This window comes from Trachinotus anak, unplaced genomic scaffold (assembly GCF_046630095.1).
Source record: "Trachinotus anak isolate AG129_WGS33_773 ecotype Australia unplaced genomic scaffold, CSIRO_AGI_Tana_v1 ptg000021l, whole genome shotgun sequence".
Classification (NCBI taxonomy): Eukaryota; Metazoa; Chordata; class Actinopteri; order Carangiformes; family Carangidae; genus Trachinotus; species Trachinotus anak.
The window spans coordinates 2,217,276-2,237,402 of record NW_027273872.1 but is presented as its reverse complement, the minus strand read 5'-3'; the positions used below and the strand labels follow the sequence as shown (position 1 = coordinate 2,237,402).

The 20,127-nt window shown below is 42.5% G+C and overlaps 1 protein-coding gene across 3 annotated transcripts in view; it reads right to left on the bottom strand.

Annotated features, from left to right (window-relative positions):
• fgf13a (fibroblast growth factor 13a) overlaps positions 1-11,257 on the bottom strand; it is a 93,123-nt gene extending 81,866 nt beyond the window's left edge. Inside the window, exons 1-2 of one of the 3 annotated variants that reach the window (XM_071457457.1) lie at positions 11,000-11,257; positions 9,164-9,326 (exon numbers count right to left, since the gene is read on the bottom strand). In XM_071457457.1, coding sequence (XP_071313558.1) covers positions 9,164-9,212 — 49 coding nt within the window. In that variant the 5' untranslated portion in view covers positions 9,213-9,326; positions 11,000-11,257. Of the gene's footprint in view, positions 1-9,163; positions 9,327-9,613; positions 10,086-10,999 lie in introns of those variants that run through there. The other 2 variants (XM_071457459.1, XM_071457456.1) reach the window with 2 other exon arrangements.
• Between the last annotated feature and the right edge of the window lie 8,870 nt (positions 11,258-20,127).

The following is a 20,127-nucleotide window of genomic DNA, read 5'->3' as shown; positions in this document are numbered from 1 at the left end:
CAATGTCTTTGTTCCCCATTCTTTCACACATCCTCGAAACAGAAGGCCCGCTCACATTTAGTACTTGCTTCATCATTGTCACACAGGGAGAACTAAAATATTACTGAAATTAACACACATGCACATACGAAAGCACACACCCACGTTTCATTTGAGTTTGACATTTACTACTTCAGGGTTTCATATACTGTGTCTTCTAACCGTCCACCATTTTATCTGAATTTCTTTTATCTTTTTCTCCCTGTTTAATATTTCGCTACAAATGTATTACCCTTCCATTCTCTGTTCTCATCACTGCTGGATAAATGAGCTTCCTCTGAGGAATGGGACTAATGGCTTTCTGCTATATATCATCCGTCATATTCCAGCTCAAGAGAAGCCAAAGCTCAGTGCCCTGGTCATTCCAGTGGCCCAAAGATGTGAATCTATACAGTACATATGTATAACTTTAAATTAGGCGCAGCTATTTTCTTTTGCCTCCTTCTTTCACCTGTCTCTGAGGACGTCACTGATTGTGTCCATCCTCCTCCCTGACACCCAGAAGCTTGAACAAACACTTGCTATTCCCTGCATCCTCGGCCTTCAATCGAGAGACTGAACGACCCCAAGATCAATATGGTCAATAGTATTAACCTCCAGAGTGCACGCAGCTTGGTGAAGGTTGGGTGGGGGGGTCAGTCAAGACCTTAATTAATGAGACATAACTGAATTTGTCAGTCCAGCTCCTGCCGTACAGCAGCTCCACCTTCATGCAGCCAACTCACCTGCTGCTACCACAGCATCTCTAGGTCTCACCTCATATACAGGCACAGTTCATGTGCAGGAGCAAACAGTGTTTCTGGGGAAGTTTGTTGTCACTGTTCAGATTGATATTCATGTGATGTGAAGGTTAGGAAGAGTTCACACACATTTATATCCAACATTTCCATTCTCACAAAAGATTGATTTCTAATATAACAAAAGCTGCATATGAATGTAAATTACAAGTGGGGCTGCAAAGGCAAATGCCAAAAATGCAGATTTCCAAAAGTGCTGATAATAAGTCCAAGCCATTGTATGTCTGAAAACTGATAGCTTTGCTTTGAGGAGATATAGTTTGCATCAGGTTTCTTTTACTGGTTTCCTGTGATATTTTGTACAGTGTCCCGTTGTGTTTTACATAATACCCATGGAGACAGGATTTGGACAGTTTCTCTTTTTATCTGCGACACAAACAAAACACTAATATTCAGAAGCAGTTTTCAGAGCCACGGTGCACCAGCACAACGCCATTAAAATGAATGCAAAACAACTATATCTTTAAAGCCTAACCTGCTCTGCTCATCCCTCACTGTCAGCGTGGATATCATTAACTGAAACTGCTGCCACACACTTCAGTCACACACAGTGCTGTGCGTTCAAGAACAGTTTCCAGGATTTTAGCAAAGCTAAGTTGGGTGTTTTTTGGATGAGGCTTTATAAAGCTATTGCCAGACTTCTACCAGTCCCATCAGGTCAGCTCAGGACCTCCCTGTTTCCACACTGATGTTTCTTCTCATAGGCAGCGAGCCCCGCTGAGGTGGAACACTGATGCACGCTGATGTGAGGCTGTGTTTGTAAGTTGGTTGTGAAACGAGCTGCAGGATTGGGGAAGAGGAAGAAGCGGGTAATCCTGTTAACTATTCTCTGCATGTGTGCAGAAGAGATGGTGGTCTGCTGTTGTGGTATCTTCCTGGTGAATTATCACCATTGAGACTAAAGCCTCGCTCGAAGTCAAGAAACTGCCAGTCACTAATCTGCATTCTGCTCAAACCAGAGGCAATTATTTGCCCTAACCATCAGAGCTACGGGGGCCCAGTGGCCAGTTATGGACGCTGTCTCTCAAATCTGCTCTATTCCAGCTCCTGTTTATTACCACTGGTCCAGCCTTATCGCCTCCCTTTCTCACCTCACATTAATCCCCTTTATAATTTTCACCAACTTTAATTAGTTCATGTCGAGTGCGACTATTAATCCTGGCCATGATTTAAAATATAGAACCCAGCAGGCCATAAAACCTTTGAACACTACATGATTTTGAGACCTTGACTTGAGCTCAGAAATATTTCACCAGTGTCACTCTGACCAGAAAACAACCCTCTCTTCAATCTTTCACACAGTAAGTCTTTCTGTGTGAGGCTGCTCCAATCCCTCAAGGTTCTGCGTAAGTTTTCTGAGATGACAGCAGAAACTCATGGCTTCTATAGTAACCTTGGGATCCTGTAATTGCTTCAGTGACCTCTCTGTGCCCTCAAAGCCTGCAACAGCTCTCCACAGTATCATACACGGCCTGTTATAGTGGTATTAATAATGTAGTTGTGCATGAAAAACTGATCAAATGTGCACTGACCCTTCAGTATAAGTCTGGGTTTCACATCTTTGTATTTGCAGTATGTTCTGAAAATATGTAGAATTCTAGTCTGAAGAAAACGTGATGAAATTTCCTTGAAGGACTTGCTACAGTTAGACACACACGAACCTTCACGCAAATATACACGTGTTCTTCAGGCGTTCAGCGGTGCCTTATTCTGAGATAAATGAAGAAGACATCTGTGGTATTCAGAACTGCAGGTGGCACGTACTGTACACACTCTGAAAGTGAGCTCAGGGCGGTGTGAAGGCTTCCAGACAAATGAGTCAGTGCTGCCACATGCTCAGCTGAGCAGATGAGCTCCTTCCTTCATCTTCATCAGCAGCATTTGATCTGCACTGAGCCCATTAGCCCTCAGAGTTGGATTGTAACACGACTGCCACTGAAAGGTATATATGGGAATGAATTGACTCTGTTTGCCATTTGTCATCTCTGCTATATGATGGGTGTAAAAAAAGAAACTATACAAAGCCATTACAGCGGGCTCTTCTCCAGAGCAGCAGCAGAAAAGCAGAAAAGATAAGGAGGCACGTAAGAACAATTTTCTGCTGATGTCATCTTTGTCCAATTTAGCAGATAATAAGGAAAAATTGTTATGTCCTCCACATCCTCTTCGTATTAACACTGTGCACTAGGAAGACTGCTAAGCCCGACTGGCTTCTAGGTATTAGTAGCTATAGGAAAGTGGGAACTAAGTCCCATATAGCTGATGCCTTATGTCTTGTGACAGTTTTAAATATGCAGTGAAAAACACAGTCCTCCCACTCTGAAATATTTCCATGCTCTGGCCCCGTGGAGAGACATCATTTATTGTTATCAGGGCAGTTTAACACACACAACCACAATTATGGGGGATTATCTTTTAGATGAGATTAACTACTGTAGCATGGAGTGCATTTCTGAAAGTAAAATTGCAGTAATCCAGAATCCACAGGTAGTAGTTAATCCCACACCTGTTTGTCAGGGTTCTGATCCGTACCATTATTTTAATGAAAGAGTTCAGGTGCAGAAATTAGATTATTATCATGAGCCACGTTCAAAATCGACGGACCACAGATGAATCAGTAGCAGGCCATAGAAAGAGAGTGATTTCATGATGATGCTAAAATATTATTTGGCTGCAGTAAAGTCCAGTTCAGGGCTTAACACTTTACTTCTGACTGACTTGGTAGAAAAGTAAAAAATGTTCACATGGTAAAGAGAAAATACTTCTGCTTGTCCCTCACAGCTACAATGTCACTAATACACAAACATTTGGTGGTTTGTGAGATTACAGTAACGCACAACTGCATCTGCTGCTCTGTGTGTGTGTGTGTGTGTGTGTGTGTGTGTGTGTGTGTGTGTGTGTGTGTGTGTGTGTGTGTGTGTGTGTGTGTGTGTGTGTGTGTGTGTGTGTGTGCACTCCAGTGTTTAGGAGCAGCAGTGAGATTCAGCAGAGTGCCAGATGTTTTAACATTCATGGCCATTTTGTTAATGAGGATTAAAACCCTTTAGTCCCTCTGAGTGACAACATTTAGAGAGGAAGCCAAATGACACGACCAACTTTATGTCTACAAAAGGAGTTTTACCACATGGAGAAATGATGAGGAGGAAGAGATGACTGAGAAAGACCCAGAGAGACAGGAAAAAGCAGCAGTGACATGTTCTCACTGGTTCTGTGGCCTCACACATTACAAACAGAGGCAGACATGTTGCAGTAGGAACTGAGGGGACAGCTCCCAAAGCCATTCACCTCAGAAGACATGCAGCTCTGTGGATTACCAGCAGCAAGCTGACTAATGCACCAGAACAGCCAGGTATTTAGAGATTTTAGAGGCACAACTCATCTGGCAGTGATGACGAAAGACAGAACGCAATTCCATTTTAAAGTCAGGAGAAATGAACATGACAAAAACAGATTTTTGCCTGGACATGTTGCATTTCACCACTAATTGACAAATAACCAACAGCTTGGCACAACCACCTCCAATGCTATGGTTGGCACGCTTAAGAGAACACAACTTTCTTCTCAGAGAAACAAATTGTGCAAAATCCCAGAGAACACAACAGGCCGGAAACCAGAAGCCAATTGCAGGGCGGCCCGTGTCACTCAGATACCCAAGCTGACGGAGGAATTGAGAGGACGGGCTCTCAACATTACCAAACAGCGATCAGTGCACAAGTCAGCGATGGAGACTGGCAGATCTCTGATGCAAGGCGAGCCAGTTTCCTCCAGGCAGTGTGGCCGGATCTGCGTCAGTCCCAGGAAAGCATCTGACAGGGAACAAGTCCACCATCCTGACACCACAAATACTTCCAGCTGAACGTGTCCTCACAGACCCCAGTGTTTACATGTGCCAGGCTGTTTGTGCTGTGTTGGATACATTGTCGGGAATATAGAAACAAATGAGCTTTTCTTTTACTCTCTTTTACTTTATGGAGAAAATTCTCTGTTTTGACCAACAGAGAAAACAAATATCTTACATTTTAATTTGTCTTTCTTTCATCTTTAAAAGTAAAAATCATGACATAGCGTGACACGATTGGTACGGGTTACTTGACAAAGCCGTTCTGACAAGTGGTAGTCTGAAAAAGTCCGTTTAGATTGTACAGTTTCTATGAGGGACAGAAATGAAAAAAGCCTGAACTGAATTTTGTATTAGTATCTTAGAGGAGAAAAAATGATTTTAAGCTGACCCTGTCAAATAGCAGAAAATCCTGTGAGCTTGCCGGGTTCAAGATTTATTTGGAATAATTTTCCAAACCCTGGGATTAGAATTTGAGGACCCCCCAAATGAAAATCTCCTGCAATACCAGCTGAGCTTGCACACACCAGTGCGACTGCATGTGAAACTGCTCTGTACACTCTGTCCTGCTGTAACCTGCCAGTGTGCACAGTAGGATGTACACATGAACAGGTTGAACACAGCAAAAAGCAGATACTGACTCCATCTTATATGATGTCATAATAATTAAAGAATGGTAAAATCTTCTTTTGACCACACTCTGTTCAGAGAGCCAGCCATCAGACTGAAAGATCTGAACCACTCTGTAGAGATCGTGTGGTTTTGCCGACACGATTGGAGCAGGTGTCGGTGTGAGGAGGACGGAGCTGCCTGCATTGTGATTAATGAAGCAGCTCCAAACTCCTCTCTGCGTATTTATTGATTCACTTCTGTGGCTGGCCTCGCGCTGAATTAATCTGCCTGCAAATATGCAAGACTTATGCATTCTGCTCCACTCGGACCTGCAATTTGAGGCAGACATGAATCCACTGGCTGACACTCACGACCCAGGAGGGAAGTCTATCAATGCTCTGCAGTGAGATGAAGTCTGAGGAGAGAGACAGACGTGCAGTCAAAGTTCTCTCCCCAGAGGAAGGTTGGATTTATAATCTGAGGGGAAATATGTTTGGGAAAAGTGATCATAAAAGTATATACACATTGGCTTTGTTATACTGAAAACGTAAACTGTAATGGAAGCTGTTAGATTGGATTGTATAACTGTCATGAGGCCAAACAGTTAGGATGGAAATGTCTGCATAATTGATGCACAATGCATCAGTGCAGCCTTGTTAATGGGAATAAACAGTTCATAAGAGCCAGAGTTTTCAGGCCCTGGAAAGATGTAAAGTTGAGAGAGTGTGTGTATGTCATGCTTTGACACATCACTTTGTCGGGACAACTTAGGTTCACAAGGACAAGGGGAAACTAACACAACGTGATTCAGTGGTGTTGATACTGTAGCTCCGGTACACACCACCGCCTTCTACCCCACCACGTCTCTCTCTCTCTCTCTCTCTCTCTCTCTCTCTCTCTCTCTCTCTGTGCCTCTGCATACTTTCTGTTTTCACATGAGCTACAGGATGAATAATGGCCTTTTGGACTGAGCCACAAAACTGATTACTGTCACAAACTCATACTTGCAAAGAAAATACCCTGTCATGCAATGACAAAAAGTGGCTCTGTCACTGAGCTGCACAGTTTTAATGGCATGTCAGTTTTTGATATGATTACTACTGTGATCCACCAGAGAAAATATATTAATTCAGTATAATTTTATTTGGAGGGCAGTAACTCTTTCCATCTATCCAATAATTCCTATTCTCCTTCTCACTATAAACTTTTCTAACCAACACTAACTACGTTGCTGTGTCAAAGTGTTCTCAGTGGTTTCTAAACCTGCAATTCAATGTCAGTCAGGATATACTGTAGCTGTGAATGATGTTGAATCAATAATCAGCTTTATTTGGTTGAACTTAAAATGGGTTAGCTGCAGCTGAGAGCATATTTAACAAGTTGACATAAAACCAACATAACAATGATTAAATGCATTCCTATCTCATTTTGCTGCCCGGTAGAGTAGCAGAGACACTCTGCACAGAGTCCAAAAATATTTTCAAAATGATGAGGGTAGATGAAAAGAAATGGGGGTATCGCTTGTGTTCTGAAAAAGCAGGGCAGTCAGAAGCTTCTCTAGGCCAACGGCTTGCAGAGAAAAAGCTGTGGAGATGGCAGGTGGTTCCGGCTTTAATGGACTGTTTCCCTGAAATAATTTGTGGGACAGGTGGTTGCCAACGTTGGCAGGGTCAGTGCTGATATTCCCTGCGCAATTCCCGGCTCTTGTGCCAGTCAAGTCTCTGATGGAGGGCAGCTGGCACCAAGTGAACCTCTCAGTGATGCAGATAGTGGACTGCAGCTTGTTTTTTTGTTTTTTTTGTGTGTGTGTTTTTTTTACCAGCTTTTGGCTTTTGGCTGTGCATCTATAAAACTAGCCCGAGCCATGTTGAGCTTTCTTGGTTAAGGTGAAGATGTTTTTGTCTCATCTGAGAGTTTTGGAGATGTTGCTGCCCGACAGCTGAAATGAGTCAGCTACTCACACATGCCATTGATTTCCAGAGGGAGATGAGAGGGAAAGTTGTTGTGGAGGTTAATCTACAAATCAATTCTTTTGAGCATGTCTTGCTCACTGTGTTGTCAGCAAAACATGCCGAGCTAGTTCCTCTGACTTGGGGTGTTTTGTTTTAGCTTCATAAGTTAGTTGTTATTGTTGATGTTTTTTAATTAATTGTCAGTCATCATGTACAAAAACATTAATTACACACAAGGAGAACAGATGCTATTTGGCTGCTAGCTCTTTAGTCCCTGAACAGGTAGAAAATATTTTCAAAAAGCTCAGGAAAAGAATTATTATGTCTAAAACTGAGAGGTTTGATGTAGAGGTTCATGTAGATCCAACTTTATTTTACAGTAAATGCATAATAGTTAAGATAAAATAACTTTAAAAAAGAAAACATAGACCTATTATGATATCTTAGCCTCAAATTGTTACAAAATGTGACTGAAACAAACCCTAACATTCATCCTTACAATAATATTCCGTTAGTAATAGCTCTTGTATATCGTTGGCAAGTAGTACAGACCTGTAACGACACAATGCTTGAAATAATACTAGCATATGTATTCTAACTGAGTCTGAACTCGCTGTGCAGTAGCATTTGTGTGATAAGATAAAATCATCTGATCTCACTGCTTCATTATCCATTAACTACTGGGCAATAACTTGCAAGGTCCAGGTATAAATGAAATAAATGTAAAGAGCAACTAAAGAAAAGTTTCTGCACACTGGCTATGTTTAGTGTAGATCTGTATAGTACCATCATCACTGTGTGAACCACCTTCAGTAACATCAACAGGCTACGTCATCACTTGCAGGAGCAGTGCTGCCAAAATAAGCCAATTAGGTTTATTGATTTGCTGTGAGCATCTTAAACAAGGGGATCCAGTTGAATTGCTGTACAGTAAATAAAGAGGACGGCTGCAGTGGGCAGGCTGCCACTGTTTAAATGAAGGCTGTTATTATATTACGCTCGGGAAAGTCTTGTTTGTACATCGACCATAAAAACAGAAAGTCGTCGTGAGTCCTGATTCCAGTAAAGGCCACAGAGAAGACGGAATACGGTTTTGAGCCATTGTCTGTGGGTCCGGAAACAGATTTACAGACGCAGCACAACCGCGTCATTGTCAACCATGGCATGATTTATTTATTTATTTATTTATTATAAATTGAATTTAATAGAAAAACCAGGCACCAAGACAAAAGGTGCAGTAATGTGTGTGCCGGTGCGTAAAGTGTCGTGCACATCCCCGGTGTAGCTGGAGCGGCTACAGTGATTAGTACCACCAGGTTTCTCTGGCAACCCTGTCTCCGCTCTGTCTCCATGGCAATGGACAGGCAGTTTACTTCCTTTCATATTTTCTCTTAGAGGTAAAGGGCCTGATTTTTTACGCCATAGGTCATAAACTCCGGCTACAAGAGTGAAAAGGTTCCGCGCCTCACGACCTGAGCTGTGGTGAGAATGTGCGGCTCAGTTTGCGGAGAAGGTGCGAGAGAGAAACACAAAGGGACGGTTCAGGAGGAAGCCAGTGGCACATGACATCCACTGTTTACCCCCCCTGCTCGGTGCGCAGTCTGTGCCGCTGCAGCCTACAGGTCCGCAACATAATGATCCGTCCTGTCGACCTGTCTACGTGTGTGACGGATCACCGAGTCAAAGCCAGCAAAGCATGTGATGAGAACCCGACCCGTCGTGCAGCATACAGGCCTACAGCAGCAGCTGCTTCCATCTCCACATGCACCGTGCTGGGGATGGCTCGCCGTCCTGTGGCTGCTGTTGTTTTGTGCCTAACCTCAAAGGGAGATCTGAGCACCATGCAGGGGAATGAATGGGTGCACGGTCGCGTTAAGACCTTGTGATTAGAGCGGTCTGTGTGCAAGGCAAGGCTCGCCTCTTACCCTTGGAAGCATCCTTGTCTTCTTTAGGCTTCGCCACTTTTCCGCTCATAGATCCCAGTTTGGATGTGTAATTCCCGGTTTAGATAAGAATCGAAATCCTTTTAATTGCTGATTGTCCTCAATGAAATCCTTCCCAGGGGTTCCAGGTGCTGAGATAAGGGTTCTGTGAAGAGAGAAGTGTTCATCAAAATTACATTTTCCTTTCATAACACAACAGCAGCGCTTGGTGTGAAAGCAAAACCAGACAATGGACTGTGGGAGCTGCTCGGGCTGCAAGGTGTTTATCAGTTGGTTCTCAATGCAAACATCCAACTGCTGACGCTCTGAACACTCACGCCACACGGCTGACTGAGAGCCCATATGGCTTCAATGACCAGCACAGATCAGCCAGTGTGCCTGTCCATCTCTGCACAGCCTCCCCAGTGTTTTTCCAGCCACGCTGTCACCTACCTTATCTCCTCCACGTTTTCTGCTACATCAATGCACATTGATGAAAGGAAACGCTCCCACCACGAATCCCGTTATGTTGCATACAAAAAAAATCACGACCCGCTTTACTGTGACAAAGGAGAGGAGCACACCAAAAAAAAAAAAAAAAAAAAAAAAAAGCTGCGAAATGGAGCGCAGGGTTTCCCCCGAGGTCTTCAGTCAACGGTGGAACGAGGAAGTGGAAGCACGGAACCGTCCTATCTGCAAGCGAACCCCGGGAGACAGGCCATCCAGTGCGGCTTCTGCGCCAGGTCCTGCTGTCGGAGGCGGCTTCCTGCTGACGAGCTCTGCTCCTCTGAACGCTCGGCAGGCACAATCAACAGGATCCTCAACGTGAGAGCGCTCCCCCTCCCCTGCCTGCCCTCCCCGCTTCGCTCTTCCAGCGCTGATTCACACCGTGGACGTTTATTTTTTCACTTCGGTGTCAGTGGCGACAAGAAAACGAGCCGCTCCATCCATACGTGCAGCCGCTGTGGGAGCCGTGTGGGAGCCGTGGGGGGGGGGGGGGGGAATCAAAGCGGGAGGCTGTGCTGCGGGGAGCTCACCATCTTGCTGTTGCTCTCATTCACTGGGCTTTGCAGAGCCATGCGTCCCCCCATTCACATCCAGCCTGCGCACTTTCTGCTTACATGATCTGAGGTGTCTGCTTTGACTTCACTTAGAAAGCAGGACATGCAGCCTGCAACAAATGGTTCCACGGAGGAAGGAAAGTATAGAATATAAATAGCAGGCTCGTTAATTTTGATAGTTGAAACTGGCCATAGTCTCTGCAGGTCCAGTATGAAACGATCATCCCCTGCTCGTCTAAAAGTCTTTTAGCCTCATGCACACCAGTGCTGAAAAGTGTTGCAGCAGTGAGGGTGTGGGGCAGCAGAGACGCCAACACACAGCTCTCTTTATCCTGTTAACACTGATCTTTGTTCTCTCACACAGTGTTGCTCGTTTTAAAAACAACTTGTTTTTCATGATACAGCACAGATAGCTGGTTTAAGCCTCATTAAAGTGAATGAAACAGTAGAAAGTTAAGTGATACAAAAAATAATCTATAACATTAACAGAGGTTCAAGTCAAAGTGTAATGGAAAGCAGCACAGATTCTCCTGCAACGATCGGTTATCTTGTTTTATCATCAGCCCACTCCTTAAAGAGCAGCTTCACCTAAATTACAAAAAAAAAATATATATATATTTTCTTGCTCCTACCTTTTCTTACTCAGCCACACAATACGTCTGGGTTTACAGGTTTACATCTCCAGAAATACTGCTGTGACTCCAGTACAAGAAGGAGGGGAATTGAATTTTCTTTACAGCTTTAAAGTTTAAAGTTTAAAAGTGTGTGAGGTCCTTACCTTTAAAGATGAAGTCTAAAAGTTACACCTCATCCTTCATTTGGACTCACGTGAAACCGTCCAGTTCCAAATGGTGAGTGAGCCACGCTGACAGTCAAAACTTCAGTCCAAATCCAAATTGTTTTCTGGCTTCTTAAGGTCTCTGGTGTTTTTATAATGAATATCACTTTTATCAGCTCTCATTCAGAGGTCCCAGTCCAGTCCCAGTCCAGTCGCAGTCCCAGCTTCGCAGGCTTTATGTCGCACCTCTTGGCCTTGCAGGTCTGTTAGCACTCAGTGGCAGCAGAGGAAAAAGATCTGCTGGTTGAGGGTTACAAGATCTATATGGTTACTATTTTTAGAAGAAACTGGAGCCCTTTCAAAGTTTCTTCACATGCTCAGATCTTCCTGAGACGTTTAAGGCACACTGTGGCCTGTTTAGTCTGTTTCAATGAATGGCTCTGCCTCAAAAGCTCAAATCATTGGCTTTTGAAAACAGCATTTACTCTGAGTTCTGTCAAATTATTTCTTTCTCTACTTATCAAGGCTAATTAGACTCAAATTAAGCTAAATCATTTTGTTAACCAGGATTTCAAGTATTGAATCTCAGACTGAGTAACCTCTTGAGGGAATCACTTCAAATTTGCCACAAACACTCTCTTGGACTCAAAGATGAAATTCATACACTAATTATGACACACTTTAAATCAAATGTCATATGGGATTAAACGATGAAGTGATGATATTTTATATCCAAATGGTCAAAGGTCAACTTCACTGTGACATAATAATATTCTGCAAAAACACCACTGGCCATTATTGAATGCTGTAATTCAGGATGGGGAGATTGTGACCATATTTCCAGCAACTTGGCCGGTTGGCGGAGTCGCACAACCACAAGGCGGTAACTCTACTTATTTTTATTAAATCATAAATTAATTTTTTCAGTTCCCTCCGTTCAGAGTTCTTTGCTCATTTTTTTGGAGAACATGTGTTGATTTACTCCTTTTTCTTAAATCATGAGGTCAGACAGCTCATTAGGATTCACTGGCACTGAGAGGGTGCTTGCTTATTATTTATGATAGTGGCTATCTTAGCACCAGAGAAGAATCGAGAAGACTGTGAATCAATAGCAGCTGACCACTCGGGGGCTGAGGGGTCAAGGAGGTTACACCGGGGGGAGAGGGAGTGGTAGTCGATGACAGGATGTGTTCATAAAAGATGCAATCACTCGTTTAGCCTACCAAAGCTAGCATTATCACACATACATACACGCAACGCTTGCAAATCATAAACAGTACATGCATTAAATGAGCAGTCGGCCTGATTCCAAGGAAAACTGTTTTTATTTATGTGAGAATTCATAACATCTCGTCATCATTTTTATAGTATGGTCAATGAAACCTTGACAGAAATATTAACCTAGATTTAATCAATCATTGCATTTCCTAAATTTAATCAGAAATTTGACATATAAATCAAAGTTTACCCAAAAATGTAATTCACGTAGGATTCTAAGTGTTTTTCTGTAACCGAGATGTTAGTGGAGTAATAGCAAAGGTGCTTCCTACAGTACCTAATGAGTTATACATGGAGTGTCACCAGCTGGACACCTCCATGTATGTTGGGAAAGAGGGATGAAGAGCGAGGGTCAGAGAGAGTGTAAATGTCAGTGGGTTGTGTTCCCACTGTGTCCATGGCCTGTGGCCCCCTTTGACCTTTCCAGCAGGGCATCACACTACAGTGCTGCATTCACCTCCAGGCCTGTTTAAAGCAAAGCCCTGCAGCCTGGTTGGTGCAGCACGAACTCACACTCTCATCTGATGTCGCATCGCAGGCTATTGCCACAGAATAAGCCTGAGACACTTGTGTCTGACAGCTGAACGCTAGAAAATACAGCATCACCTTAAGATCACGCCGCCTCGCACATGTGTAACCAGCTCAGCAAACCGATGTGTTTCAGTTCTTGTTCGTCATTTAGAACCATTTCTCTTTGTAAATGTCAGGGTGATGCGTAAACCTAACGAGCTCGGCTGTTGTAGCTGAAAGAGGTGTAAACTCGATTAGAACTGATTATCATATTGTGTTATTTTCAAGTGTGCTGTGCTAGGTAGCATGTTTTATTAATGTTTTATGAAATATTTATTGAAGTGTTCTTTTGAGAGGCAGGTTAGGTAATGATTTTATGATACCCATTCTGAGCCACTTGTTCATGTAAATTAAAGTTAATTATTCTCTTACTGCACAAATCCACTTCAGAATAAACTGGCTGACATGGAAATATATTCTGAAAGATACACTTCAGTTATTGTTGTTGCATGAATGAGCAAACTCACAACTTCAAATTTCCCTTCAACCCGCTGTTGAAAATCAACTGAAACATTGACGGGTAATGTGTGTGTGTGTGTGTGTGGGGGGGGTGGGGGGGGGGGGGGGGGGGGGGGGGGGGGGGGGGGACTACGGTGCACTGCTGGCCACCACTGGAGAATGTTCACCAGAGGAAGTTCAAAGTGTGGGAGGAACCTAGTTCCATTTGTTCCTTTGGGTGGGTTGATTATTATTTCCATGTGTGTTATTTCAGGTAATAAGATGATGGTGACTTGCTGTTCCAGGGAACAACAAATCACTCGAGGCAGCTAAGTGGCATTTTGTGAGCAGACTGCGTTCTGTTACGTTCTGTCTTTGTTTGCACAGGTGTCCTCCGGGTACGATGGTTTCTTCTGACATTTGTAAATCATGCAGTTTAAGCAGATTGTTAAGCCCTGTATGGAAGACTAAACGATGAATTGATGAATTATATAAGGATTATTTTTACTCAGGGTTGTCAGTAAAATCTTTACTTCTCTTAGATTCAGCATAGGTTCATTTTTCTTTTGGTGTTTTCTTGTGGGCAGAGGGAATGAATGGAAGAATGGTGGAATGATTGAAATCTTTAATGAATGAATGAATGATTGATTGTAGAACTGCAAAGCTTGTAAAAGTACATCAGATTACATGTTATTTTGTTTACCCCCTGATAGCACCATGTACTGCGAAGGCCTTATCACAGTTTTAATCACTACACATTTCTTGAATCATTTTCTTTTAAAAGAAATTCCTGAGATAGATCGTATCATGTAGATATTTTTCAGAAGTGTTCAGAGCTGCAGCTCAGTGTTTATTCATCATAGCAGTCAGATTAAAATCAATTTCCAATCACATCAATAAGAGGCACTCACCCCATCTGCAGACTGAGTTGATTGATAAATTCAGATGACAGAGCAACACTGGGCCTATAGTGAAGGAGCTGCTTGATATGTGACTCAGCTGGATGAAAATCACCCAAGGTGATATTTGTGGAGGATCCAGTATGGGTACTGGGAGGGATCAGTCCCAAAAGTCATCAGTGAGGGTGTTGGAGGGCGATTAATGCCCTGATACTGTGCAGCTGTGTTAGTTATCTGTCTGTGATTGTAGGTGTGAGCTTGATTCAAGCTCTGGGTGTGGCCGATCAGGCGTTCAGGCTGGTTCTGTCACAGGGACCCTGACGACAGTGGATACAAGCTGCAGGGCGAGGAGCATTTGTAGAATTTGTGTAGTATGGATTAAATTTATCACAAACAATCTTGTGTTTCACACTCAGAATGTGCCACCAGTTACATGAATCATTACATCTTGTCACATTTACTCTTATCAGAACACACTTGTCACTGTAGGGAGAAGAATATGCAGCGTAGTGCAGGAGAGGTCAGATTCTTGTGTGTCAGGCCACAAGCAAAGCAAATATAATATTCACATGGTGTCATCATGAGTGAGCACAGTGAATAGCAGCAGAGCAGCGATTGTAGGATAATAACAGCCGAGGACTCGAAGGCCACACAAGTGCATTTGTGTGTGTTTATATGTGTGTCCATAGGCTCGCACATAAAAGTGATGGATTTCATCAAACACTACTCATAGGTTGCACCTGCTCATTAATCTCTGGGCCTCACAGAGCTCAGGCGCACTGACCTCAGTTTCAAAGGTCAGAACAGGGTCAGTAAGTTATTTCAAAACTATACAGGTCAGGGTCGAAAGGTGTGACGTGCTGTCGTATTTCTGTCTCGTCTTCCTATAACACACCACATAATTGACTTGGCCGCTCCCCAGATTGCATTTTTATATCTCTCATGCCACAGAGTCAGGGTATATTTCAGCTGCAGGACAGATGATCTACATGTATTTGGTGCGGCTGACACTCTGCCATTTACTGCTGGTGATGAAGTCTTCATCAGTCCAATGGCAGGTGAGTTATTAGCACCTGAAGCAGGTTTCACTATGCACAGGGTGCAAAGATGGAAATGATTATTATTATGAAAAATTCATTTGACCCGTTTCCACCTCATTGGCTCTGTCCACTGTTGCCTTTTGCAAACTCATTTCTGACATTCAGCGGAAAAACAGTGAGCTTCACGGGCACTTTCTGACCAGGAGGGATGGGAGCTCCACTTTTCATTAACGGTGGCTGAACATCCCTGAGCCGGCAGCGTCTGTCAGCTCGGCTGCATCACGGCTCACAGAACCAGGAGTGGATTTGAGCTCTCGTTTCTTAGGAACTCACAATAGCACCGTATTTCTGGGTCACTATTGGCGAGCGTAAGCAAAGCTAAGTACATGCACTCATTCAACCCAGGCACAAGATTATTTTTCTTAATTCATCCATATGTGTAGTGACTGAAAAGAAAACAGTTTTTGACAAGTAAACAAGTACCCATAAATGATGCGTTTACAAATTTAGCTAAACCTATGAACTAATTAGACGCAGCATTACTGGGTCACTGACCCACTTAGCTTTACCTAGTTTAATAAGTTTAATATGGAATCCATACCCAAGAGGGGAAATACTGTATCAGTGCATTTTCCTGGTATTTTGAACTTGAATTGACTTGAAATCAGAGACTTTTATTAATATAAACGTATTTCTCCGTATACTGTAGTAAAGGACTTGTGGAAGTCTTCCATCTTGTGACTCATGACCAAGTTACCAAAATATTCAATTATAAATGCCCAGAATCTTTATTTTCAGTTTATACTGCCATTTCCTCTATAACTACAAGTGCATCAGTGGTTGAAGTTTCCTGTCTTTTTTACATTTTACTGGCAGGATTTTATTTGAAAGGCCTCCAACAGTCTATTTAAGACTACTGGACTGTGACTGGTGTTTTCAGGCTCTAAATACAAACACTACCTCTCCCTCCATCTTTGGCAAAGTACCAAGCCAATTGTTAAAATGTCAGAGTGTTTGGCTTGGTAGAGATGCATGTGGGCAGGCGGGGGAATGGGTATGGACGTCAGGCTTTCAAATTACAGAAATGACTACTAATTAACGGAGCGAGATCCTCTCAAATATCACATTAATGTCAATGACTTTATCCAGAGGAGGGGGTGATGGAGGGTGGGGGTAGTGCTTTGAGGCCTGCAGTGTTTCTTTTTACAGCTCACATCACAGGAGCAGCCTGTGGATATTACAGTACAAGCTCACAAGACCAAAGTGTGGTAAGAAACGCCCGATAATACAAGTTTGGATTCAGTCTTGGAGTGTCAAACGTATCATATTTCCCTTTATATATAACTGCCTGCCCAATGATTCAATAATGGTAAACCTTATCATGATCAACCGTAGCATTAACACACAGTATGTAACTTCTGCCGAGAGGGGTCCCGGTAATTATAACCATTAAAAGCATTGAAAGCAGTTTCACATTTAAAGTCAATGTTTCACAGGATGTCAGGGAAGGGTTGGGAGCTAAGACTGCTAATCTAACTGCTAACTGCTAATTTATGAACCAGATGTTTTGGAGGTTTTTACTGGCAGCTGAATTATCCTCCTCTCCATAACTAACAGACCAGGGGATTAAAACTGGTACAAACACAGAATAAAGCAGTGTTACTTTAAAAATCAGGATTCATCTATGCTTTTCAGTGGACACATGACGTCTTGGAGTGGCTGGAAACTGAGACTCCTCACCTTTGTTTCTTTGATAACTATGAATCGGATGTTCAGGATGTGTTTACAAGCATCTGAATTATCCACAGAGGAATCCTCCTCCCCATAACAAATGGACCAGAGCACCAGGCAAGAAACCACAACACTTTTTTTTTTTTTTAATTATTGAAAAACATTCAAGGCAACCACAACACTGACACATGGGCATGGGGGATATGACATCATTGACAAGCGACCAAATTATGTCACCATGATTAAAATCATGTATTTCTCCAGATTTGAGAATTTGTGGAAACATTTGGGATAATGTAAGAACATAACTGAAATACAGGTCTAGTCATTTTTAAACATTTTAATGTGGAAAAGTTATATATTTTGTTTAGTACAAAGACCTTCAGTGGTTGTGGTTGGTGGGTTGTTTTACCTCTGGATGGAGCCAGACTCGATGTTTCCCCCTCTTTCTGATCTTTGTGTTAAGTTAACCAGCTCAAGGCTTTTGCTTCATAACAGACGGACAGACATGAGATTATTAATAATTTAGATCAATCGTCTCATCTAACTTTGGGCAAGAAAACAAACAAACCTATTTCCCAAAATATATATTCATTTGAACACATCTATTCAAAGACCAAAGCACTTGTGGGTTTGATTTCACTTGCTTCTGTTCTACATGTCCTCATTATTTTTTCCTGAAGTTTTGTTTTTCCACATTGAGTGAAAATCACATCATCCCATCAAAATCTCTATTTTGTCCCATTTGTAAGCAAATAGCTGCAGAGTTGTTTGTGCCTCTATAGGATTTCACATAAAATAACCAGATCTTTTTCTTCTACCTGATGAGACACTGTGTTCACTTTAGACTCACAATTAAAAGAGATCTGAGAGTTCAGCCTTCAGTTCTTGTAAAGTGCTCATCAGCAGCTCATCTTTGTCAGGATGGCAGTGGGCTGATTATCCAAAAAAGACGATCACGAACAAACCTAGATTTTCTGAGTGTGTCTGTGTCACCGAGGGTATTTACAGACAGAATAGCTTGCCTCTGTATATAAATAACAGAGAACACATGAAAATATTAACATTTATGTTACGGCCTGAGCTCACATAGTCCCGCTATGAAACCTGAAAGGAATGGCTGATCTAATGAAACATAAGTCCTTCACTGCTGCATCATTTAAATGTCACCTTGTACAAACTCACCAACACTTTAATTTGGTTGATATAATGTTTCACACACTGCAGTCAATTAAAGACCAAGGCATAATCCAGTCAGGGATTATTCAGACCGCAGACAACAGTATCTGTCTTCATGGCGAGTCCCCCGGAGCTGCTGCCAAAACGCATTGAGAGTGTGATGACTATAGATGTTGGGTCACTCTGGGAGAAAGTTTAGCTGCTGAGGTTACAGACAGTCCAGACACAGTAAGCTCTGACTGCCACAGTCAGCGTCTGGATGGAAAATCTGCATTTTTTTCAGCCTTTCATATTTCAGATTACAAACCCTTTACAGCACTGAAAACATAAAGACATCAGATGTAGTGTCTGGTTAGTTTTCATATTAAAGTCCTGCTCATCAGCTTTAAAGTTCCTCTATTTTTAGTAATGAGGTCATGATTTTGTTTATATCCACATCATTGATTGTGACTTTAAATAGTACAAGAATTGAGTTATTACTGCGTATGCGTCATTGTGCAGATTTTCCCAGAGCTCGCTGTCCTTGTTTGAGCTTTACAAACATTCTGATTCCCGCTGACAGAGGAAGGTTTTACCAAGGCAAAACATAAGCTCTCAGCAAATGACACCGCGTCCCTGGTGAAAGACTGAGTTCTGGGCTGCCTGATCTCCCCTGCAGCCCAGAAGATACAGCACAGAAACAATCAATAGCACTGAGCAAGCATCAGAGTTTTTATTATCTGCGAGGCCCTGACTCGATCCCCCACTGTAGTGACTAATCTAATTGGAGCCGACACAGACTCCCCAGCTGTGTGGTGCTGCCAAAGAAAGAGAGAAGACGGGGATGTCTGCAATATCTTCATAAATCAATAGTCAGTCACAGGCAATTTTACTTCCCTCTATCTGTCCATGCATCCACGTCGTCCATCCAACACTGTCTTGTTAGCATTCCCATCTCACAACTCATCTCCTCAGGGCTAATAGCATAAACCACTGTTCATATTTTCTACTGGACAGTCAATGGTCTGTGTCCACTCTGCTGTTTATCTAGACTGAGACTGTGTGGCCATCAGGGTTATCAAGCCCACAGCCACTCCACAAGGCTCAGCGACAGACTTACATTTAGAAATATGACTCAACGACGGCAGAGTACAGTCTACCTCCAATTTGGTCACCAGACAAAATCCTGATATTGTGTGAAGGCTCTGTAACTACTTCACTCTGATATTCAACCTGGCTGGAAATGATCGAGAGGCTTTTATATTGAGCGGACGGTGTTAATTACTCAAGTATGAATTATTCAGCCTTTGAATGATTCAATATAAATGCCTCCAGTCGATAGTTGCCAACACTTGAGAAGACTTTGGACTCCCTCTGGGGGGATTTCAGAGCCAGTGATGGGTTGCATCTTATATGCCAGACCACAGAATGACACCAGAGTTAAATCTCCGGCTGGCGTGCTGAATCAGTACAAGCTTCACATCACCCCCCCCCCACCCCCAAGCCAAGACATCATCGTCTTGGTTATTGATCGACCATATTGAACAATTATGAACAGATATGTGGACATGAGATAAAAATTTTTTTTAAAAGTTTGCAGAAGTAAACACAAGTTGAAAATCTCTTCAGTTTCAATGATGTGCATGTTTTGTTTTTCTTCTACATACTGACTGAAAACACTGAATGCAAGACATAAATATGGTGTTTCTACAGATGTAGCATAACCTGCCATAAACCAAAAAAATATTAATTTATGTCTAAAAACAAACAGGTAGTTCATTAACTGAGGAACGTCGGCTCTGTAGATACATGCATTTAGAAATGTGTCCAGACAGCACACACCTTCATATTAACCAGACCTACTTCCTGGTTGGTTGCTTATGTCTTATCCAGCTCAGTTGACTCGATTACAAACATACAAGAGAATTAGTAAGAAGAATCATGAATGAACTAGATCCTCCCTTACACACATCAACAGTTCGTTGCTTGAACTGCTTCTAGTTGATAGTTGATA